The sequence below is a fragment of the Typopeltis vanoorti genome, chromosome 17, assembly GCF_054136105.1.
Source record: "Typopeltis vanoorti isolate ZY-2024b chromosome 17, IOZ_Tvanoo_1.0, whole genome shotgun sequence".
Classification (NCBI taxonomy): Eukaryota; Metazoa; Arthropoda; class Arachnida; order Uropygi; family Thelyphonidae; genus Typopeltis; species Typopeltis vanoorti.
The window spans coordinates 14335891-14362191 of NC_143565.1; the positions used below are offsets into that span (position 1 = coordinate 14335891).

At 34.6% G+C, this 26301-nt stretch overlaps 1 protein-coding gene across 4 annotated transcripts in view; it reads right to left on the reverse strand.

Moving 5' to 3' along the window:
* Window positions 1-18078: 18078 nt before the first annotated feature.
* Window positions 18079-26301, reverse strand: part of LOC150097176 (uncharacterized) — a 296897-nt gene continuing 288674 nt past the window's right edge. For 2 of the 4 annotated variants that reach the window (XM_090407105.1, XM_090407104.1), the window contains exon 19: window positions 18079-19931. In XM_090407105.1, the coding sequence (XP_090263231.1) occupies window positions 19840-19931 (92 nt within the window). In that variant the 3' untranslated portion in view covers window positions 18079-19839. Of the gene's footprint in view, window positions 19937-26301 lie in introns of all 4 variants that reach the window. The other 2 variants (XM_090407107.1, XM_090407106.1) reach the window with 2 other exon arrangements.

Consider the following 26301-nt stretch of genomic DNA (forward strand, 5'->3'; position numbering starts at 1 on the left):
GATGCAGAGAGCTTGTGGAATGATTTAATTAGGATCACAGCACGAACAAAATATAACGGGTACAAGTTTAATGTGGAAGAGTGTAAAGTTGAAGTATGGTAAGAAGACGACAAGTTGTGTTCCACTGTAAAATTCGATCTAGCTTAAAATTTTACAAGCGCTTTACATCGACTTTTACAGAGGTCACATCTCAAAAGATAATGTTATAAAGTGTTATAAAATTAATCTGTATGTACAAAGAATGCCAAAAGCGTATAATCCGATGGGGAATTAGCTTGTTAAAAGTTTGTAAACAGATAATGTCCAAATTTGGTAAAAACAAGAGTAATGCTTTGTCATCAGAAACTTTATATTTTTGCTCTGACTTTGTGTATAAGAAACTTTTGTTTACGAGCGCTGTATGTGACCACTTTCAAGGTCAATGTTAAATGTTAAATGTTTCAATGTTAAAAGGGTCGGCACTGATCAAACATGGTTCTGCTATCGGACAAAACGGATTGTTGGAGTGCACTTAGGAGAAGAAAGAAATAGTCGGCGTTAGTAACAGATCAAGGAGTTGCGCCGAATTCTTAGGGGGGGGGTCTCAACCCTTCATGCAAGGTTCCGAAGAAGGAGGAATAAAAGGTGACAGCAAGAACATCGAATATCGGCAGTTCGACTATCGAGGACACGCCTATTCGGCTAGGTCACGCCAGAAGTCGAAAGGAAGAGAAGGATGCCGGTCCACCAGAAGCCAGGAAGTCGTCTAAAACTATGACGTACAGCGGGAAGTCACCGGGAGCTAGTGACCGAGGAGTGGATTTCAGTACCAGAGAAGAATGCAAATATTCCGTACGTTGAATTCCCTCGCCCGAGCCCATGATTGCCAGAAATCTGCATTTCAGCTACCGCAACATTCCTGATGACACGCCGGTGATACAAGACACTGTAGGAAGATATCCAAAGCCCGAGACGGGAGAAAAGTGCAGGACTCTAGAACGGAACCAATGAATCAGTGAGCGACAAAGATGTCAGAGATTATGTGAGTTTGTTCCTTTTATGTTTTTTTTTTATGTAATTCTAGGAGAACAATTTATAGTGGACTGATAATATAAAGTGTTAAGGATAAACAACGAGGAAGTTCTTTTATTGGCTTGTAAGTAATTGGAGTACATGTTTGTAATAGCATAGTGTATCAATTAATTTCCTTATGAATAGATAAGAATTTTATTTAGTAATCAGGAAAGTGAAAGTATATTTTATGTTGTAAAATTGTCAAGAATTGAAAAGGAAGTTTAACATTTAGTTTTAACGAATAAGTAGAAGGAGTAACCTCCATACAGTTGGTGTAATTTTGTCTTAGTGTAAATAAATGTGATTATCATATGTCAATAGAGTGCTGCGTGAACTTTGATTTACAATGCACTGTTTCTAAATAAATTCGGATCTGCAAAGCGGGAACAATTAGGATATTAGAAACGATATTAAGCGCAAGTGAGCCACGACTGTGTATGATAATTAATTGAAAGCAATTTATATTAGAGAGAGAAAGAAGTCTGCCAGACATATTACCAAGCCTTATGCGAAAAAGGAATACCGGTGGCACAGTCTAAACAAATAAATTTTCCGTACTCTTAGGCATACGACAGGAAGTGCAGAAGGTAGAATATACTTTGTACGAGTAAGTGAATTACATTATATAGATAGAGTTTACAACGGTGCATCAAACAAGATATTACAAAGGCGCAGCCGAAAACATAATAGACAACATAATAATAAAGAAGAATAAGTAAAAGTAATAGCGTAAGATATACAAAGCGACTCAGAGACATCGTTTATACCACACTGATTGAACTATATTCCAGGAAAGTGATGAAGCTACAGATTTAGGGGTGGTAGTAGATAGTTCAAATATAGAGGGTTTCCTGCTACGGTGACGAAAGAACCTCATAGGATTACTGGGTTCTTTAAAATACGCTAACCAACAAAGATAGAGAAATTATCCTTTCTCTTTATAAGGTCCCAATACAGCCATAAGGATTACTGTGCTCAGATCACGTCACTTGGTTTTCTTATGGATAAAGAAACAGCGGAGAGAATATAGAGTGCGACTGATCAAGGTGGTGAATGGTTTGTCAAATGTTCCCTTTGACTATAAATTGAAGATTTGTGAAAGTTAATTGATATCTAAAAAAGAGAGAATGTGAGAGAAACAATTAAGTTACTCGAAGAGTTTTACAGGATTGATGTAGATGAAATATTCCAGTACTTGTTAGTTGGAACAAAACAAGATATCATTCCTAAAAATTAAGTTAGAATGTGGTTAACAAGTATGCGATGACTATATTTTTTGCTTACAGAGTGTTGAAGAAGCGAAATAGATTGGTAGAATCTATTTCGCTTCTTCAACACTAGATAGTGACTACAATCTCTATCACTGAGGGCAACAAAATTGTGCAAATAATTTGAGTATCTCATGATGAGTGTTTCAATACTATAGAAGCGTTCAGGCAATAATAATAATAAACTCTGCAGCAATTATTGCTGCTACATTAGGAGAAATGTTAACAGCCTTTAGCAAAACAAATCCCAGCCAGGCCGATACCAACAAATTCCTCAAGAATACACAAGTCATCTTCTCCATGATCAATGAATAATCCGACCACCACAACAAACTCTATACAGATCGCATTCTGGAATGCAAACGGTCTCAACAACAAAATTTTGGAACTACAGGAATTTGCAGATCACTTTCAGATTGATATCCTCCTCATTAACGAGACCCATCTATGGCCCTGAGATAACCTCAAACTCAGATATTACTCGTTAATCAGAAATGACAAGCTCGATGCCAGTGGTGGAGGCACTGCCATCTTTGTCAAAAAACATATCCGTTACAATGAAATTAAAAAGACCACTACAACTACTCTTGAAGAAACTGGCATAGAAATTCATAACAATAATGCATGCAGCTTAAAAATATATTCAGTTTACAACTCTCCAGGCAAAACTCTCTTATCCTCTGAACTCTCCTTGCTGCTCATTACAAATGAAGCAATAACTGTGGCAGGGGGATCTCAATTCAAAGCATCCTCTATGGAATAGCAAGAGCTTCAATAACAACGGAATGACTCTCTACAATTTTGCTTTGTTGAGAAACATTGTCATTGCAATGACAATGTTTCTCAACTAACAAGTAACAAGTAAAGGCCGTTTGGCAGACTTGATGTTCTGGATATTGCTCTTTTCAAAAACACTTCTCATCAGTTCCAACTTGAAATGGTTAACGACCTCAGCTCTGATCACAAACGGAAAAAGTCATTCTCAATCGTCTGCAGGATGAGGTAAACAAAAACAGCATTATTCCAAAAGAGCAATTTGGGTTCCTGGGCACAGCACAACTCAACAAGTTCATAGATTGACAGGATTTATTACAACTGGATTTAACTGGAGACTGCACACAGGGCTATCTTTCTAGATGTAGCAAAAGCATTTGATAAAGTTTAGCATAAAGCCTTATCTATAAAATGATTACAGCCAAAATTCCACTTTACCTTACTAAGCTCGTCGACTCCTTTCTAAAAGACCTGAAATTTCAAGTTAAGCTGCGCGGACTCAGATACTCTTTGAAAAGAATCACTGCAGGTGTTCCCCAAGGCTCGCTGCTTTTTAACATCCTCGTTGCAGATAGCAACCATAGCTTGCTATGCAGATGATATGGCAATTCTGAACAGATCTCTGACCGCATCTAGCCACGCAGCGCTTACAAATCGCAGCAACAAATCTAGAAAAATGATTCAGAAAATGGAGGATAGCTGTAAATGCTGACAAAGGCACTGCCATTATTTTTACCAGACAGAAAGCATCCCACTACGGAGAGATCAAACTTTTCGACACAGCTATTCCATGGAAATGTTGAATTATTCCAAAACCAAATATCTAGGTATACAGCTAGATAACCGCCTCAATTTTAACCCTCACATCGTCTATGCCTGCAACAAATCAAATTCCGCAATTGCACAGCTCTACTCTCTTCTTAACCAAAGAAGCCAAGTCAACACTGAAAACAAGCTACTGATCTACAAAACAATTAATAGACCTACTTTAACGTATGGATCACACTTCCCAACATCAAAAAAACTACAAGTTATCCAAAACAAATGTCTCTGCATGGTATTTGATGCTCCATGGTTTGTCAGGAATGCACTCCTCCATCGAAATGTCTTTTCCACCCGTAATAAAACAGGAACTGAAAGAAGCACTCTTACAACTAAAACTAAAGACCACTCCAAGAATAGACAAAATAAGACTTACTGACCTTATAAACAATTTGAACAAATAAATTCAATACTTTTGAGACTCGCGAACATAATATTCGACGCTGGCATTATTCCACAACAACTAAACACTGCAATAATCACGTCAATTTATAAACATGGTAAAAGAAACGATTCTTAGAACTATAGACCAATAGCTACCCTACCGGTCATTTCAAAAATTCTAGAAAAAATAACACGCCAGACTACAGAACTATTTACAGAAGTACAACATCATCTCACAAAACCGAAACAGCTTTCAGAAAACAAAAAGCACCATCACTCTATTAGAAGACATCGCCGACACAATAAACAAAGCTATTGATAAAAACAAGTACGCCGTCCTTATACTGCTGGACCTAACCAAAGCATTTGACACACTTGAACATGACATATTACTCACTAAACTATACTCAATAGGTATAAGAGGAACACTGCATACATGGTTCAGGAACTACCTCTCACACAGAACACAAGTAACAAAAATAGGTACATGTCACAGCCGGGGGTATAAAACACGGTTTCCCTCAAGGCGCCATATTATCACCCACTCTATTCAACATATACATTAACCGTGTTCTTAACCTGGCCATAAGAAGCCAAATGTTTCAGTACGAAGATGACACCGCACTACTCACAATCCACACAGACATCAACACGGCTCTCTCCAAAGCACAAGACCTAAATGAAATCACAACATACTTCTACCAAAACGCAATTGTGACCAATGGTACGAAAACACAGATGTTGATAATACACAACCCAAGAATCATGCGACCAGCACCGCTATCGATACACTGTCACACATACCGTTGCATTAACAACAAAAAATCCCGAATGGGATTTTTTGTTGTTAATTTTTGTTGTTAATTATTTCACACAACATAAAAAAACTCCTATATCTGCGAATCCCTGCTCAGATATGGTATAACAGTCTATGCAAACACATCAAACAGCCACCTAACAAAATTAGAAATATTACATAGGAAAATTGTGTCAACAGTGATTTGGACAACTGATACGCAACAACCAATATCCGACCAGCACATAGCGACACACAGAATCCTGAGCATTAAAAACCTGAAACACTACATAACATTAACAAGGAATTACTTCAACATCACCTATCGAAACAACAGAGACACATATCGCATAACACGACCTACAACAACTATCTACATCATTACACCCTTCAGCAACTCATACGGCTCTTTTGTGAGATCACATCAGATACCCACGCAACTCAACAACCTACCAAGAAATTCAAAACCCATAGATAACTACAGAACATTAAAATACGAACACTCTGGAAAATATACCAACGAAGTTTATATACCATTAACACTAATATACACATCATAAATCACCAGCATCCAATGCCTACATCCCATACATAAACAGTAACAACAACAATAATGAAGATACTGATATTAAACAAAAAATAAAATGTGTATATGAAAATAGGCCGTATGATAATAAGCTATGATCTTGATATTGAAAAAAAAAATGTACATTTATATTTAAAAAAATCACTGTACTCTACATTTTTTTACTGAACAGAAAATGTAATAGTATACTTTATTCAGAGGCGTAGTGAGGCTATGGCCAATGTGGCCCCGGCCACAGGCGCTAATTTTACATAGGCGCGAAAATTGAGTTTTAAATTTTTTTTTTTTTTTTAGAACAGCAGAATTTTCTTTCCTGGCCATAGGCGGCAAAATTCCTCACGACGTCTTTGATTTTATTGTATATATGTAAATACTCTGTATGATGATAAATAAAAAATAAAGTGTTATTACAGTTTAAAAAATTATCATTATTATTATTGAGAAGTTGGTAAAACGAAATTCTGGAATACTAGAATACTGTACTCTCTGAGAGGCAGCATAGTTTTTTAAAATGTAGGTGTTGCCTTAGAAATTTGCTCAATTTTTATATTAAAGTAGCAATTGAAAAGGCTAAAGGAAAGGGCTACTCAATACAGCTTTTGGTAGAATTCTACATGAATCTGTTACATAATGTGGAGCAAATGTGGTTGGATATGGAACTTATGATAGGAATAACAGAGAGGTTGCAGGATAGACATTAAACAGCAGTTCGTGGACAATCGAATACAGGAGAATACGGGGTGAGTAGTGGTAAAGGACAGTTTTTTTTTTTTTTCTTTCATATTCCACGGCCGTCCCGTCGTTTTAATAAAAATATCACTTTTGCCCAGCTTTTAATGAAAACTATAAACATGTTTTAATATTGGTTAAACATAAATTATTATTCATAACATATAATCGTATATCATTATCATGGATTCCAGTAATTTGTATAACCACGGAGTTGCAGTGTTCGATACTTAATATCGATATCTGCAGTGATTTATTCACAGAAAATAAAAACGTTGGCAACACTTGCGTGTCTCAGACGCGGCGTCTATTCTGCTGTAGCGTTAATTTTTTAATTTTGCCTGTATGTTAACCAGTGGCTTTGTTATTCAATTCCGGTGGTTTAAATTTCATATTTTTTAAAGTTTTTAGTCTATCCTTGCAATGTCAAAGAGGAGAAACTGCAGTTTTAACGATGATCTGCAGAAAGAATTCAAATTTATTCAACTGGACAAGCTGTGTAGCGATGGAACAAAAGTGGTAGCCCAACATTGTAATATCCATTTTTCCGTTGCTCATGGAGACAAAAGCGACATCAACCAATATCTACGTAGCCAGAAACAAAAGGATGCTGAAAAGACTGGCTTCAGTTAAAAACATCAGTTCGTTTATTGTGAAACGTGATGGTGTTAATGAAAGCGATAAAATTGCATGTGAAGCTCTTGTTGTTTATCATACTGTGCGTTACAGCCAAAATTTTCGCGCCAATGACTGCTTGTGAACATTCATAAATAAAATTTATGAACCAAAATTTTCTTCAGGATATTTTTTTTGCTGAAGAAAAATTTACATTCAGTTTAGAAAGCATTATTCAGTTTAGATGAATCAAACAAACACAAAGACATTAAACTTTTTCCAATCTTCAGTACTTTTTGCCAAATTGTGGTGTTCGAGACAAAATTAGACTTTATTTCTTTATCTGGTGAAACATCCGACCTACAGTGTGCAATGCTGAAAGAAGTAAGTGATAAATTTGCCTTACAAACAAAATTATTGCTTTCTGTGCAGATAAGGCGAACACCAATTTTGATGGTTGCAAAAGAGTTGGCAAAAATAATGTGTGACAAAAACTGGAAACTGAACTGAAGAGGCAGATTATCGGTATTGGTTTTGAGGCACACATTATACACAATTGTCTCCAGTATTTACCAATGGATGTTGAATGTTTTGCAGTGAAAGTGCACAAATACGCAATATATATGTTACGGTTAAAGTGTAAATCCGGTTATTATTAATAATTACCGGTTAAAGTGAATAATTTACGAGAATTAATCACTTTAATCGGTTAAAAGATGAATGGGGATATTAGATAAACGTCGTTGCTGTACCTCTTTCCTCATCAATGGAGAAAAACACTGATCAGTTCCTCTCTGATTTCTCTATAATCCCCATTCATCTACCCATAACAACTTTTATTTGTTATCCCCATTTATCTGCCCGCAATCAAAAAGTTCGATCCACAACAACGTTTATCTTTTATCCCCATTAATCTGCCAACGACAAACTACGACTACACTTTGGTTCGACATGCGACATCCAGGTTAGTTTAGGTTAGGTTAAGTTGTTGTTGTCTTGTCCTTTGAAGAGTCTTAGATTAGGTTAGGTTAGTTTATAATGAGTTAGATTAGGTTAGGTTAGTTTATAATGATTTCTGATTTCGTTGAGTGTAAAAGAAGTACTTTCCTTACTTTTTTCATTATAAACTAACCAAACCTAACCTATCCCAACATAACCAATAAAGGTTAGCTAGGTTAGTTTATAATGATTTCCAACCGATAAAGGTTAGATTAGGTTAGTTTATAATGATTTCTGATTTCATTGAGTGCAAAATAAGTACTTTCCTTACTTTTTTCATTATAAACTAACGTAACGTAACCTAACCTAAGCTGTTATAATTTCTATAGAGAATGAAAACATATATACAAAACCTATAAACATGTTTTTATTACCAGACTCCTCTAGGAATTATTCACTTTGACCGGTTAAAGTGTTTAATTCTAATTATTCACTTTAACCGGTAATTATTAATAATAACTGGATTTATCACTTTAACCGTAACATATATATACGGTGTACATTCGTGCATATAAATGGGAAAAGAAGTGAAAGACGAAGAAATTGATGTCATGAGACTAAAATAGGCTACTTAACCATGAACCACGATAAAGAAGTTATTACATTTAAAAACTTTTGAAGACACATTCCATAACGCAAAAAAAAACGTATTTAACGTACAAGACAGAAAAAATATCAGAACATTTAAATAGCTATTATATTATTATAATTTTATCATTATACAGGTATCTCCATAGAGGCAGAAGACTCATACCTATTATACTTCTCCTTAAACTCGCTCACTGATTGAGCAGCCACAACCATCTCGTCAACCCATTCCACTCATTCACCACCTCGAAGCAAAAACCTACTCCCAACACCGTTCCTAACTACACTCTTATCAACATCCAGTGGTGATCCCCTTGTCTTCTCACTTCTTGTAATGTACGGAAAAAACTTTTTCAGTGTCAATCCTATAAAAATTCTTTAGTAACTTAAATGTTTCTATCATGTTTCCTCTTTCCATCTATCAGCTAATTTCTGAAGCCTCCAGACTTTCGATCTATTCTCACAGGGAGCATTCCACAGACTTTGCCTCAATCTTTATCACTTGCCTTAGCATCCTCTCCACTTTTTCAATACCACAGAATCCAGCAGTCGAGATCTGTGTGCAGCAGACCGGGTGTGACCTTATTTAAGCTTCATATAGGGGAGCACTAACCTCTCTATTCCTGCTTGTTAGCATGCTCTTCAACAACCATGTAATCTGAAACCAAAATTCAGTTTGGTTGCCTTCGCAATATGCCTTTAAAACGCCAACTCTCTGTCTACAATCACACCCAAAGTTGGTGGCCTCATCAGTTATCTGCAGTTCAGTTCCATCAATACAGTACACAGTATTGATGGACTGAACCTTACACTTGACCACATCGACGTCAATATGAATAAAATACATCATTCCTTAGTATTCATGATATATTTCAATGTAATATCAATGGTATTACAATTTTAATACCGTCTTTACTCGTAATACTCGCTTTTTTCCCCAAAATGAAAATTAAAAAATTATAGTGGGAGATATATGTGGGGATTTTTGGAAATGAAAGTTTTTCAGGAAAAAATAATAATTGACGTTTATAATTAAATCCTCAGTATTCATTATAACTAGGCCAGTGGTGTAGCTATAGCTTTTTCAGCCCGGGGAAATCCCTGAGTTTGCCGTCCCTCTCAATACACACCAAAAATACTACAAAAAAATCAAAACGACGTATAGGGAAATAAATTAAAACACTATGTTTATTTTTGAAGTAAAACTTTAATTTCAACATTCTAAAATGTTATTTTTCTTGCTTTTCTGTTAGCAAAATCGTCGATGACATTTGCGCGGTCTATTTCATAGTAATATAGGTAATTCTTAATCAATTTTATTTAGAAAAACTCCTCTCCCAACTAGCAACATTTACAGCAATTGGGAGGAAAATTCGCAGTAGTCTTACAATATTTGGAACTGAGTTCTCGACTGACCATATTTCCTTTAGACAAAAACGGAATATTGGGATGGCAAAAACGGGACAGGGGTTATGTAAGATTCTGTATTCATGAAAAAGACGATAAAAAAAAGTTTTATTACATAAACACATTTATTTAGCTTACTATTATTCTTCAGTAACAGAACCCATACAAAAAATTTAGGTAGACGTAGAGGAGGAGTGTATTTCACCACATTCGTACCATGAATATTTCTCAGATGAAGTGAATATCCTATGCAGCAAATTTCGGTCTTTATCATAAAACTTCTCATACTCCATGACACAATTTTGTCTTACAACTAACATAGTCCTCATTACCTCAACACTTAATCTAAATTTCTCCTTTGACCATATCCTGTTCATAAGAAAATATTCTTTCAACAGGTGCTGTACTTCCTCGAAGACAAAGAATAAACTACAATATTACAAAAGTCTTGAAAGTCTAGGTATTTTTCGCTTATTTCAGAAAAAAATCTGTACTCATTTATCAGATACAGGAATATTTGCTGTATTCCATATATCCAACTGCCTCACAATTATAGATTTTATGAGGGTCCACTGATCGAATACACGAGTTTCTTCCGTTTCTGTGCGTGTGATGAGTTCCTTGTTCAGGCTCTCCTGTGTTTCTTTCCATTCAGGTGTCTTCCTTAGTAGCACCCACTTGAACTTCTGTGTTTCCCAAACTGCAATTCCACTTATTGACATATTCTAAGCTGGTTTCATAGAAATTCTCAACTACCTTAAAAAACTTAGCCTCATTAATTTCTCCTGAATCTACTAACATTTTTAGTTATTTTTTGATATCAGTAGTTACAAAAACTTCTCTTTTTCTGGACTGACTGTTCATGGCTACTTCTGTAGCTGAAATATTATCTTTTTCAATTAAGCTAATGTAATGCAGACACCTGATCTCTTGCAGATGACAATCACAATTTCAAATAGGATCTTCAAACAATTTTGTAAATTAATAGGGCATTTTTCTTGAGAAATAAAATAAGAACGAAGCCCATCAAACATGCTTAAAATTGCGTCAATTGATGGACAAAAATCTTGTATTTCCATGCTGTAACAATTTGTGACTGCAGTCACAAAAGTTTTTCAGTTCTTCAACTCTGATTTGTGTATATATATATTGGAGTATTTGTATACTTTCACTGCAAAAGATTCAATTTCAATTGGTAAACAGTCGACAGCATCAGAACACTACAGCCGAACAGACGCCTCGTCTGAGACGAATGAGTGCTGCCAACAGGTTTTTTTTTTTTCCTGAATAAATCACTGCAGATTCGATATTTAGTATTGAACAATGCGACTCCACGGTTATACAAATTACTGATATCCATGATATTGATATGAGATTATAAGTTATGAATAATAATTTACGATTGACCAATATTAAAGTATATTTATAGTTTTTATTAAAAACGGGACAAAATTGACATTTTTATTAAAACGACGGGACGGCTGGGAAATATGAAAAAAAAAAAAAAAAACGGTACTTCCCCGTTCAAAACGGTACGCATGGTCAGCCTAATTATAACGTAATTGCTCATATTATTTATAAAATGAATGCATTCAAATTTTAATAATGTTTTTTACGCGATCGGTGGCTCACCTTCAGCACACGATATATATGCATCTTTAGCGACAATGCTTCTGTAATGAATTAAAACAAAGTTTCATTATTGCTTGTCCTTTCATTTTGGAATCGTATGATGATTTGAATTTAAAACCAGCACAGTAACTTGAACGTTTCTATATGTTTCAAGCAAAAATTACCAATAATTTACAAGACTTGGGATACGTTATGAACCATCCTTCACGAATGACTACACGAGAAGTGAAAGCGGAGCGCGAAACGGACAGTAGGCCAATAGAGATAGCACAGTTATGAGAATGTGCATATGATTGGTGCGGTACTAACAAACGATCTCGCGACTCAATGACAAAGGCAAGCAGACTATTGCTGGGCTGAAATGCTGATTTTATTCAACTGAATTCCAAAATATCTGAAACTGCCATAACAACGTTCACTATCTATTATTTCTTAAAGTTTTAAACTTTTTTTTCCGTGTGCGAGTTATATGCGAAAATTGTTAATTTCTTTTTTCATAAAGTAAAATCAGGGGTGCGAGATATACACGAGGACGAATTCGAGTAAATACATTATGTACTTCGCATTCATGTTAACTTTCATGATTATACACGCCATGACTGGTTGGGTTGTTAAACTGGCTGCCATATACCTTTGCCCATTCTGCTAGTCGGTTTGTCTTCCTACAGGATCCTTCCCAATCTGCCTTCATTTACCATTATTCTTCCCAGTTTAGTATTGTCAGCAAACAACTGAATATTTCCTGTCAAACCATTTCCTATATCATTGATATACAAATTAAACAACAGGACTAAGGAGTCCTGTGGATACACCCCTAGTCATTTTCCCTCTCCTGGACTCCTCAACAGACCACTTTTTGATATCTGTCCATCAGCCATCCTCTAATCCAAATCACCATTTTTATGTCTCCATTTGCTCAAATTTATGCGATAGAGTTCTGTGTGTGGAATCTTGTCAAATATTTTTGCAGTCTTGCAATATCACTCAGTAGCCATTTCCCTATTCGGAAATTTTTAAGATCACCGAAAAATCCTCATCCATTCTACAAGTACTCTGGAGTATATAATATACCTTGGTCATGTGGTTAGTTATGTAGGTCAGACCTCTAGAAGCTTTGAAACGAAAAAGAAAGAACACATAGGCTATGTCATAAACAACAGACAAGACATTTCAGGCCTTTCTTGCCACTTTGCCGCTACTAACCATCACATTGAGTGGGATAAGAGCCTTATGCCCTATATAGAAGATAACTACCATTCAAGAACCTTCAAGGAAGCAGCTACAGTCGCCCGTAAAACTGAAAACCTAGACAAGAATCAAGGTCTAACCTTACCAGAAATTTGGAAAGCTTTAATCAGATCATTAAACATCAAAGAAATGAACTTTCATGACAATTATCATGAGCCATAACGAATAAATCACGTTACCGAGACACGTGCATTACCTCGTTCAATACTAATTTTTTGTATGAATTAGAACCATCAGTTATAACCTAGTCTGTTACTTTACTAGTTTGTATTCCCTGAAGAGATGCCGATAGAAAAAAAATTGGTGAAACATGTAGGATAATAAAATAAAGCTACTTGACGAACATTATATAAAAAAAGTGTAATAGTCTTATAAATAATAGTCAAGAAAAAATTCAACATACTGGATCAGTTTTAATCAATGATGCCCTTTGCTTGAAAAAACCTAGGTTTGAATCCTACCTTTGAATACGCTGACCTCATAGTCTTAGTTGCTTTTGTCATAACTGCAAAACAACATATTTTTTCTATAATTAGATTACTGTTTGTGAAGTTTATCTTCTTAAATCTAAGAGATTTTAGAATGATAATCTCAGCAGAAAAGTTGAATGCATTGGCTTTTAAAGGTCAAGATCCAACTAGAATATTATTATTACTATTATTACTGCACCCTCCATGGAGTTGTCAGACTCACTGTGGGAGGTTCATTCAACTGACAATATTAAATATTAAAATTTTTCAATTCTTTCACTTATCTAGGATTCCTAAACTGAATATGATTTCATACGATAATAAAAAGGACATACACGTGAAAGTTACAAAATACCTGCAGTAGAATTCTGTGTTTAAACCTCACCTGGTACAAAGAGAGACTAGATTAAAAGTTTCTGATACACTTGATATGGAAGTGAAATTGGGATAATAAGCAAAAAGAAAAAAAAAATGATAGAAGCTAAAACGATATTTCAAAGTAAAACGGCAAACTGAAACTGTATTGTATATAATCATGAAAAGAAATGAGCATATTTGGAAAAAATAAAAATAAAATAAAATAAAATAATAATCTAGAATCAGTAATACAGAAACTAAAAAAATATAAATAAAGACAACTTGATGGAGCATGTTAAAAGAATGGAAACAAAGATTTCACATACAGATACTACAATATAAACCATTTTAAAAAATAGAAAGCAGGCCATAAGAGGCATAATTAGCCCATTAATTATAATAATAATAATATATAATATATATATATATATATCTTCTAATAGAAATGTAAGCATTAAAAAAAATAAACAATTGATAACTTCGAAAGCAGAAATGATTTTTCAACCTGAAATTTTCACCCAAGTATCATAAGCATCTTCACTGTGAACTTTTTCAATCAGTTCATATTAAAAAATTTTATTAGGATTTCCTAAAGGGGATAGACCTGTTTAGCGTTAACTAACTTTTTTGAAGTCAGGGAGATAGCCAAACTCCATCAGCCTGTACAGATAGCTGGCCTAAGGCTATTAATGATTTTCAGAGGCATCTGGAGAGGAGATTATAGCAGACAACCGTCACCATCGTGTGGTCCCAAACGCTAACACTATTTATTATTGTGGGAAATAGTGAGTTCTGGTATCAATTTTCTTGAGTTGAGTGGTTAGAAACCAGTTTACTCCTGGAAAATATCTTTGTCTGAGTTAAAGATCAACTAACCCAGAACTAACTGAAAAAAAGGCTTAGCCTTTCCGAGTTACTATATTAAACTGGTTACTATTATGACGATGATTATTGTTATTACCAGAAATCTCTAGAGAGGCAAGGAATTATCAAAGAAGGGCACATATCACCCATACTACTTATACCTTTTCTCAAATCCTTTTGCTGCCTAAATTCACCACTTCCACAGGCAAGCTATAGCTATTCCAATCATCACCATTCTATGAGAGAAAAATCTAGCTCTCACCCCTTTCTTGACTGCTTTCATTCTCAACTTCCACGGATGCCCTCTCATCCTCTCCCCACTATTCATAAAATGAAAAATTCCATCAACTGGTATCCTGTATGATTCTTTCAAAAATTGTAGGCCTCTATCACATCACCTCTATTTTTCCTGTTTGCTAGTGCCGCAGCTCAAATTCTCAGGCTGTTCTCACAATCTACAATCAGTCTCAATATCATGTTTAATACTTTCGTTTATGTCTTCTCCACTGTATCTGCATCATCTCGAAAACCAAATCTGCAAACAACAGTCCAGGTGAATTGTATCAACGATGGTAATAACGATGATTATTGTTATTACCAGAAATCTCTAGAGAGGCAAGGAATTATCAAAGAAGGGCACATATCACCCATACTACTTATACCTTTTCTCAAATCCTTTTGCTGCCTAAATTCACCACTTCCACAGGCAAGCTATAGCTATTCCAATCATCACCATTCTATGAGAGAAAAATCTAGCTCTCACCCCTTTCTTGACTGCATTCATTCTCAACTTCCATGGATGCCCTCTCATCCTCTCCCCACTATTCATAAAATGAAAAATTCCATCAACTGGTATCCTGTATGATTCTTTCAAAAATTGTAGGCCTCTATCACATCACCTCTAATTTTTCTTGTTTGCTAGTGCTGCAGCTCAAATTCTCAGGCTGTTCTCACAATCTACAATCAGTCTCAATATCATGTTTAATACTTTCGTTTATGTCTTCTCCACTGTATCTGCATCATCTCGAAAACCAAATCTGCAAACAACAGTCCAGGTGAATTGTATCAACGATGGTAATAACGATGATTATTGTTATTACCAGAAATCTCTAGAGAGGCAAGGAATTATCAAAGAAGGGCACATATCACCCATACTACTTATACCTTTTCTCAAATCCTTTTGCTGCCTAAATTCACCACTTCCACAGGCAAGCTATAGCTATTCCAATCATCACCATTCTATGAGAGAAAAATCTAGCTCTCACCCCTTTCTTGACTGCATTCATTCTCAACTTCCATGGATGCCCTCTCATCCTCTCCCCACTATTCATAAAATGAAAAATTCCATCAACTGGTATCCTGTATGATTCTTTCAAAAATTGTAGGCCTCTATCACATCACCTCTAATTTTTCTTGTTTGCTAGTGCTGCAGCTCAAATTCTCAGGCTGTTCTCACAATCTACAATCAGTCTCAATATCATGTTTAATACTTTCGTTTATGTCTTCTCCACTGTATCTGCATCATCTCGAAAACCAAATCTGCAAACAACAGTCCAGGTGAATTGTATCAAGACCAGGTGAGTCATATATTAAACTTGTACATTAACTTGTCAATAGTACACCAGTTTGTATATTTAAATTAAAAAAAAAAAAGAAAGAAATCCTCTAACATCAGCAGACAGAGTACAGTAGGCAACTGTCACAATCTCATCATCCCAAATGTGAGCAGATACATATTTCCTTGAGATGCAAGGTTAAAACCTGAGTTTCCAGAAGAAAAAATTCCATTTGCCTGTACTAAAGGTCAACTTCTTAAGAAATGAGTGAAAAAAAAAGAAGGCTGGAAAAAGTTCTAATCAGCAACAAGAATGAAATCTATAATCTTTCTGCAGGAGGTCTAGTGCCACATAAGTAAGCATCATTCTGACAAGTCTACACAATTACCATATATTAATTGTACATATATTCAAGTTTATATATTTTATATTAAAAGATTTCCTTAATACATCAGTTACATGTAAATCATTCTTTTTCAAAAAAATAAATCCTAAAACACCTTTTTAAATAATATTAAAGATATGTTTTAATTAGGACTGTTGTCAGGGTATATACCACTCCTAAGGAAGCACTATTTTTTCATCCCTAAATTCGAGAAAAGATGTAAAATAATAATAGTAATAAATAAGCCATTTCTATGACTGAGATATAATTCTTTCAGTTTCTTTACACCCTCCAAATTTATTGCTCCTATGCACTACATTACTTGCTTAGTGGATTACAACAGCCCTAGCTATAATGATAATTTTTGGAGCACATCCATTAAGGGATGTATGCAGTGGCAGATTACCCTTTAAGGCAACGAGGCACGTGCCTTGGGGCCTCAAGCTTTTGGGGGGCCCCCAAGCCAAGACATTTTCCTATAGTGTTTTAAAATAGATTAATGTTTTCAGTAAAAATCTTGATTATTTTAAGCAAACATTTTTTCAAAACAATTATTACATTTTAATACGTATTTTAAACAGTGCGCACTATCTATGCTTTAAATAATGCCGCAATACCAATGTCGGCGCTAGTTGACAAGCTTCGTATTTTGAACAGCGTGTGCTAATCTATGCTTTAAATTAAACTGCATTACCAATGTCAGTGCACACGCTGTTGACAGCTTCGAGGTCACGAAAACTGATTGCATTGCCAAGATAGGAAGTTTCGCCTGGTTGCTCCTTAACTTCATTTGTTATTGAATCGTCTAAGAGTGAGGTGTTTGTTTCAAAAATAACTTTTTAGTGTGATTTTTCGTGTTTTCATTATTTGAATGTAGTGCAAGTAAAAAAAAAAAACAGATAAAAAAATTTTTTTTTAAATAAAAAATAAATAAAAAGTTTTATTATTCATCATCCTTTAACCCTTTAACAGGCAGAAAAATCTAGAAGTTCAAAAAATTCAAAAGTATAAAATTTCATTTATTTGCCACCCAACTTTTATTTATTTTTTTTATTCTTTTTATTATTATTATTTTTTGATGAGGCCCCCAAATATAATTTGCCTAGGGGCCCCAACTATCCTTAATCCACCACTCGATGTATGACAGCATGACAACATAACACAATTAAGACCTCAAGATTAGTTTGCAATAATAACTTTCTTTCAGATCAGAATATTATTATTAAATGGAAAATGTGAAGCTTGATATAATGTAAGTTACTGCAGTGAAAGACTTGCTATAGTGAATTTTCTTTAGAATAACATTAATATTATGAAGCACTGAACTGGATTTGTCAGTAGTTTCTTATAGCAAGGGGTGTTGATAACATTCTTACCATAAGAGAATGCTGCCTGTACTTCTTCCATAAATTCAGCAAGTCTTCACTGTTAACTTGCATTTTCTGATATTATGACAAATGCATATGATATAAATGACTTAGTGATACTGTTTTGTATCCCTATCATAGGATATGTGACTTCTGTGGTATTACCAAGTACAGACTATACTGATTATACCAAACTTTTATTCTGCATGAGAGATACAGTCTTAAAATTTTTTTAAGTTTCTGATGTACAGTGATAGCAGAGAGAAGATTCATACATATCTATGGAATATATAGTAAATTTGAGTTCAAATAATTCTGATAACAATGTTTATTTTATCAAAGATTTTAACTGCCACTTGGAATGCTGTGCTATGTGTATATATATAGCAGGGGCAAGTACCGTCGACAGGGTGTAGCATAGAGGCAGCCTGCCTCACGGCGCGGTTTAATAAGGGCATTCATTCAGCCATATTGCAGTAGGAGCCGTTGCTACGCTAACAATTCCTGTTAGTGTAGCAAGTGCGGGAACAAGTTTTTACAATCTTAAACTGATTAAAAATTATTTGCGGACAGCAATGACTCAAGAAAAATTGGTTGGTCTAGCAACTATATCGATAAAGGCAGACACAGCTTATAATTTAAATTTAGAGAGTTTATAAAAAGTTTTTTTTTTTGTGCAATATCCCTGTAGAGCAAACATTTAATTAATATTATTATGTAATCGTTTCACATTAATGTTTCTCTTGTAATAAAAACAAAATAGCAATTGAAGATTTTTTCTTAAATTTTTGTCTTATAATCCATCAGGGGGAATATTTAACTGTTTGCCTCAGGGTGCGATCTAATCTGGCAATGGCCTTGCTAGGGGCTAATGCTGGTCTTGAAATTCACGCTTGCTCTTGTTATCATTCAGGGAGTGAGAGGTGGATTGAAGTCTGATTATCAGAATAATGAATTATTGACCATTTAAAACTATATATTTAGAAATTTATGTACTTTTAATCATACAAATACAACATTTATTTTACAAATGATATTCTATCTTTTTCAATTTAGCTACTTGAATACAAAGTCTACCCTACGGTTCTTCTTTATGAACTGATCAATAACATCGTCATAAAAAGTTGGCTGTAACTTAATTTTCCCAAGCAACACGCACACTTGTAAAGGCTGGCTGAAGCTCACTGGCTAGAACTACTTTGACTGCGTATGGCCTGTGTTTAAGATGACATGAAGGGAGCAGAAATGGCTATGCGCGCACATGAAATCACAGTGCTGCAGCGAGGACCGGGAAGCTCCCACAACCGAGCAAGCCAAGGTAGCTTTGACTAGACGAGCAAGCATCGGCCTTCGATACACAATGCAAAGCTCAGTTATTGCCGCACAAGCTTCAGACGTCTTCTGTCTACAAAAATAAAAGCCTAAATGGAATGCTTATAAATGCATGCATTTATTAACAAATAAATATTACTTCTTTCTCAAGTAATGAGCTTGCGCAGAAAGCATGGAGAATTCGCCCTTGATATATACCATTTCTTAGTTTAACAAGCACAGTCATTCTTGGCTTAAAATATCGAGTGTATATATATATATATATAAATATATATACACAGAAAAGAAATATTTTTTGTTCACTCAATAAGTCTCAAACTATTATTCAATTTTTGTACAGTTAGAAGTATGGATAACAAATCAGATTTTGTAAGGAATTAGTCTCTTTCTTCACAAAAGCATTAGTTTATTTTAGATTAAAACACATATTCAGATCACTTAAGAGGAATTTTTTTTTTCACTGACATTAACAGAATGATATAAAATTTCATATCACAGCAAGAGAGAGATCAAAATTTACTTATCAACAAAACTTTTTAGAGGTTTATTTTGAAATGTATGCATGCAACTCAAAATTGAAATATTTTTTTAACAGTGCTTTAGCATTTTAAAAAGTGCAATGCTCTGTTACATCATGAATATATGTACATCTGCTGGTAACAGTCTTTCTTATACTTCCCAATGAGTTCTCCCGAAACCCTGTGCTAAAAAAAGAAAGCAAACAAACCAAACTGAGCAAAGTTTTACCTTGTTTTAATAAAGCAAACACTATAAAACAAATTACAAAAGAATAGCTTAAAAAATTTGAAGAAAAGGCATGAGTGAATAAAAATGAAAAGTGCCAACTACATTTCTATTTAAAACATACGCTAGTCACAATTAACACCATATTCTAATAAAAGCATTCATAAATTTATATGAAAAAAATATGCAACACTGATCATCATGTTGTTGAAAGTGACATCTTTCAGCTACACCAAAACACAAGTTTGTACAGGGGAAGAGATTTGAAACAGGAAGTGACCAATGCTTTTTTTTGGTGGGATGGCATACCTTCATTAACAGATATTGGTGACATACAGACGTAATACATTTAATATGCTTAATAAAATTTCAATAATATTTTACTCATTTACCCAGTATACAAATACAGGTAACCTTCGTATAATGCGGTACTTATACAACGCGGTCTACAAATTGTGGTATCCCTTGTTCAACGCGGTTTCGATATAACGTGGTCCACAATTTCTAGTAACCCCTTTATTTTATTTTTTCATATTTTTCACCACGGGACTTAAAAATAAAATTTTATCTTTATTAAATTTGTGTCTGCCCGTATCGCACAAGTGGTTATAAGTATCGAATTTAGTTTTAAAAATCACTGAATAAGGTACTGTACAGAGGGCTTTTGCAGTGTGTCAATCTCAACAAATAGTGCAATTAGAGACAGATGGAATAAAAATGGCGCTAACTAATAAATCACGTCCCCTCTCACAGAAACTACGCTGTACAGACTTAAGCAAAACCATATGTTGCACCGAAACACAGTATCTAACTAAAAACTATTGTCCAATTTTTCAATTATGAAATAAGTGTTTTTTTATTGCATTTGAAATTCTCGATGTCATTATGACAAATCAAAAAGGCTAACTTAAAATAAAAGACTACCAAGAATTGAAACATGCCATATAATGAATGCGTGAGTTCGCCTGCAATCTCTAATGCAAACAAGAAGCCATAAAATTCAACCAAGGTTTGAAACGTTTGTGTGAGTTGAGCCAGTCAGTAATGAGAAGTTCCATCGGAACGATAAATGACACCCTGTTGTGAATGTGTTAAAACTAATAGTGAATGTTGTTATGACAGTTTCAGATGTTATGGAATTCGATTGAAGAGAATTAGCATTTCAACTCAACACTTGTCTGTTGCTTTTGTCTTTGGGTCGTGCGATTTTTGTTAATACCGCACCAATCATATGCACGTCTTTATAGCTGCTGTCTTGTGTAAAATAAAATTCAGTTTGTATGTATTGTAACAATTAAAAAAAACTTGAATAATTTATAAGCGTATAAAAGGATACCACCTGTAAATCGTTGCAGTGCCACCTCTGGCACGAGTGCCATAGGTTTGCCATCTAGGGTTTACTGTATAAAGTGTTTATTGTTGAAAATTGTCTTCGTTTTCTGCCAGGAAAGCACATTCAAAATCATAAGTGTGTTATTCGCAAGCAGAGCAGTTTATTTTCTGGTGAGTTACATACATATGTAATACTTTTTTTAATGTAAAAGTTTATTTTTATTGTAATGGCCACTAAAACTGCAACGAAAGGGAAAAAAACCAATTGAAGAGGAAATTCATTTCTCTCAAAGAAAAAATTAAAATCTTGGATCGGTTGAAAACTGGAGAAAAACGAGGAGTTGGTGCAAGGACTCTGAATTAAAATGAATCAACAATTCCAACAATCAAACAAAATGAACATAAAATCCGAGAAAGTGTTATTGCTGGGTCAACGGTAAGTGCAAAGCGCATTGCTCATGTTCACGATATTCTAATAGAAAAAAATGGAGAAATCTCTAATGATTTGGATAGAAGATTGCACTCAAAAGAAAATTCCTTTGGATGGACACCTTATTAAGCAAAAAGCTCTCAAAGTTAATAAACATTTAAAAGAACCTGATTAAGATTCTTCAGAAAAAATTTCTCAGCATGGATTTTGTGCCAGTAAGGGTTGGTTCGAAAACTTTAAAAAGCGGTTTTCTTTGTATAATCTTAAAATCCAGGGAGAATCAGCATCAGCAGATATTGAAGCTGCCCAGAAATACCCAGCAGAACTTTTAAATGATTAAAGAAGGTGTTCAATATAATATTTTTCCAATATAACCCAGATGAATCTGGGTTATATTGGAAAAAAAATGCCAAAACACATCTATATTTCGAAAAATGAAAGATCAGCTCCTGGATTCAAAGTTTCCAAAGATAGAATTACTCTACTGTTTTGTAGTAATGCATCAGGTGATTACATGACAAAACCAATGTTTATTAACTGATCTGCAAATCCTCGTGCAATGCGGGCCAACAAAAAGGCATGGGTTACAGCTAGCATGTTTGAAAATTGGTTTTTCATGTGTTTTATACCAGTTTGTGTAGAAAGTTACTCAAAGAAAAAGAATATGGACTTCAAAATTCTACTAATTTTAGAAAACGCACCAGGCCACCCAACAAATTTAAGCCATCCGAATTTTAAAATAACTTTTTTTTCTGCCTAATACTACTTCACTTATTCAACCACTCGACCAAGGAATAATATCAACATTTAAGCATATGATATTCGGCGAACGTTTCAATTAATTTTGGAAAAAATGGAATCTAATCCAAACATGACACTGCCTCAAGCATGGAAAGTTTTCAATATTGAATTGCGTAAAAATGATTTCTCTGTCCATTAAGGAATAACAACCCTCTATGCTGAATGCTTGCTGGGAAAAAATATGGCCTGAAGTCGTAATGGAACAAAATTTCGTACCTCCAGTGGATGCCGAGCTATGTCGTATAATAAACGTCGCACACAGTTTTGGTGGAGAGGGCTTTTGTGATATGGCTGAAAATGAAATTAGTGAATTAATTGATGGAGAAACAGATTTAAATGGCGGGGAAAGTTCTGGCGAAGATTTTGATTGTGATGAATCCGTTAAAGAATTCAGTTTAAAGAAATTACCAGAAGGATTGGACTTGGCAAGAAAGTTAGGAAGTTATTTTACGGATAATGATCCCTCAATGAAGCGCTCGGGAAAATTCACGAGACAATTGGATATTTGTTTAGTGCCATATTATGAACTTAATAAAAAATTGCAACATAGTGGAAAGCAAAGTCTTATTACTAACTTCTTGATGAATAAACCAGCCGAAGTGTGCAATGAGAATTATACAAATGATATCCAAGAGATTCCAAGTGGTGACGACCTCCGGCCACTTAAAAAACATCTACAAAATATTATTTCTGAAGACAGTGATGACGATTAAAATATGTGCTTTATTTTATTATGTCTAAAACATTTATGCATTATGTGCAATGAAATTTATGTACAATTTGTAATTTTTATAATTTTATACTACGCATTTGTCATAGTTTGTTTTCTTAACTTACATGAATTACCTGAATTAAATAAAAATATTGTTTTTGTTGGATGTCATTGTTGTTTATATAATTAAAAAAAAAACGATTTCGGAACCTAACCCTACTTTTTCTATGTGATCTATGTCTCGTATAACGCAATTTATATAACGTGGCATTCTATGGAACCTAACATCCGCATTATACGAGGGTTACCTGTAAGTATAATTATTTAATGAAATCAGTTTTTCCTATGTTTAATATAAAGTATTTGCTATATAAAATTTTATTAAAAATTACTGTATGCATTTTTACTTATTTTTTATACTTGTACAATAAATTTAGGCTTAACTGGGGAAGGTAACATTTAATAAAGGTGATGTAGATATCCTACAGCAGGGTTTCCGAAACTGTGTTCTGCGGAAGGTGAATATGTTCTGCGAGAAGTTCTGCTGGAATCTGTCATTTTAGTTTTCTATGCATTTTTCATGAATAAATATTTTATAGTGGAAATATTCTGAGGAGAATAATATTCGTGAATATGTCGAAAAGCTCAGACAGAACACCCAATAACATCTGTGTAGCAAATGTTAGTGACCAAGTCATGCATTTTTAAACGTGGAGAAGTATTCATGAATTACAATAAACCCTTGCCGAATGCGGGGGTTAGATTAATTAATATATTGCGCGCACAGCAAAATTACATTCCGCAAAGTTAACTTTCTATAGAAAAAATGTGTTAGGTATAGTTCAAATTAAGAAAGTATGTATGTATGTATAATTTAAACTAACCTAAATATCGTTGTAATTAAAAGGGAAAAAATGAAACAAATGTTAACTGAAAGGATTTTTATTACTGCTTAATAAGTAGGCACACCATATATTTTTTTAAAAAGCTAGTGATTTTTGCATGGGACAATGACTGACGCAACTCTTTAAAAGTTTCGCAGTAAGGAGCGCAGAGTTTTTCAATGCCTTTCATAAAGTGTCCTCTTCCTTCTCATTTGGATCAATCTCCATTGCAAAATCACAGTTCCTGTGCCTTTTTTAACAATTTGTTTAACTTCTTGTAAGTTAAAGGCGCTTTATCTTCTTCACTATCGCTGCTTTCACAAGATCATCCAATCTTCATTCATCATTTCTCGATTAATTCTTTGACTTCTCCTTCTTCCATATCTGAAAATCCTTCACCGCCAATTGCTTTTGCAATTTGTACGTCGCTTCATTTTCAATCGATGGAAATCCTTTAAATTGTTGGCAACTTCTGGCCAGAGCTGATGCCAGCAAGCATTCAATGTTGATGAATTCACTTGTTCCCATGCAGTGGCTTATGTTGAATCGCTTCCAAAATGGCATTCGCATGTCATGATTTCCTTCATCTAGTGCTTTATTTGCAGAGGTGTAAACATGCCTGACATAATAGGCTTTGAATGTTTTTATGGTCCCTTGATCCATTGGTTGGATTAAGGAAGTGATGTTAGGTGGGAGGAATAAAACCTCTACATTTGGATGCAATGTTGTGAGGGCTTCAGCATAGTGTCCTGGAGCATTATCGAGAATTAGGAGAACTTTAAAGCACAGGTTTCGCTGTTCTAAGTAATGTTTGACTTCTTTAATGAATGAATTTTCAAACCAGTTATTAAAGAGGGCTTTTACCCAAGCTTTTCTATTCCATTTCCACACAACGGGCAAATGCTCAAAATGTTTTCCCTGCAATGCACGAGGCGTGTTAGATCTATAAATGAGCAGAGGCTTGCACTTGAAGTCGCCTGATGCATTTCCACAAAAAAGCAAAGTGTCTATCCTTAAAAGCTTTAAAACCTGGGGCAACCTTTTGTGTCTTTGTGATGTAGGTTTGTTGTCCCATTCGCTTATAAAATAGGCCCGTCTCATCCGCAATGAAAACTTGTTGCGGAACATAACCCTCTCTTTAATGAATTTCAAAAATTGGGGTTTGAATTTCTCTGATGCTTCATCTACAGAGCCAGCTTCTCCCTGAAGCTCTACATTGTGCAAATTAAAACGACGCTGAAAGTTTTCAAGCCAAGTTTTGCTTGCTTGAAAGTAAATTTTCGCTGAATTGGCCATCTTAATTTAAAACAAAAGAAAACAAATCTAAAGCTTTGTTTCGAATAGCAACACCATCCACAACTGAGCCTTTTTTGTTTATTTGATTGTCAATCCAAGCTATTAATATTTTTTCCATCTTTTCCAATTGCGGAATTCTTCTTGAAACTTGAGCAACCTTTGCTGAAGTATCGCCTGAAGCTTTGACACTAGACAGAATCTTTTCTTCATTCTCCCGTATTGTTCTTATGCTTGATTCGTTTATAGCTATTTCTTATGCTAGTTCTCTTGCAAGCGATGAAACACGTGTACCATTTTTCAACTTATCTAAAATTTCAATTTTCTGAGATAATGTCAAAACTTTGCGTCTTTTTGCTGCTTTATCATCTTCATTCTTCCTCATAGATGTCATATTGAATTTTTGAAATTAAAAGAAATACAAATGCAAAAGGAGAAGAGGATAAACACTGCTAAATACATGATTACAGCTCTGCTAACGTGAGTGAAATGATCGCAACTCAGCCTGGGTCACTCAGCTAGCAGGCAGCGCCAAGCAGGGTTGCCGGCTGACGCTCTGCAGCATACCACGTATGAATGAAATTCTGGCATTGGACAAATTAAATGGAAACAATTAAGATAACGCGTATGTGCAAAATCGCGTTCAGCAAGGATTTACTGTATCGTTAACTTTCACACATCAAAACTTTTCAACATTTCGGAAAGGGAATACCACTGTTTATAACCAGTCATAAAAATTGCCTGCAAGCGGATAACAAGGTGGCGTATCCTCTGTTCTCAAAACTGAACAATGAAAGAAATAATGACATAAATTTGTTTTGCAAATGTTAGTGACCAATCAGCTCCAGCCAACAAAAAGATTTCCAGGATGTA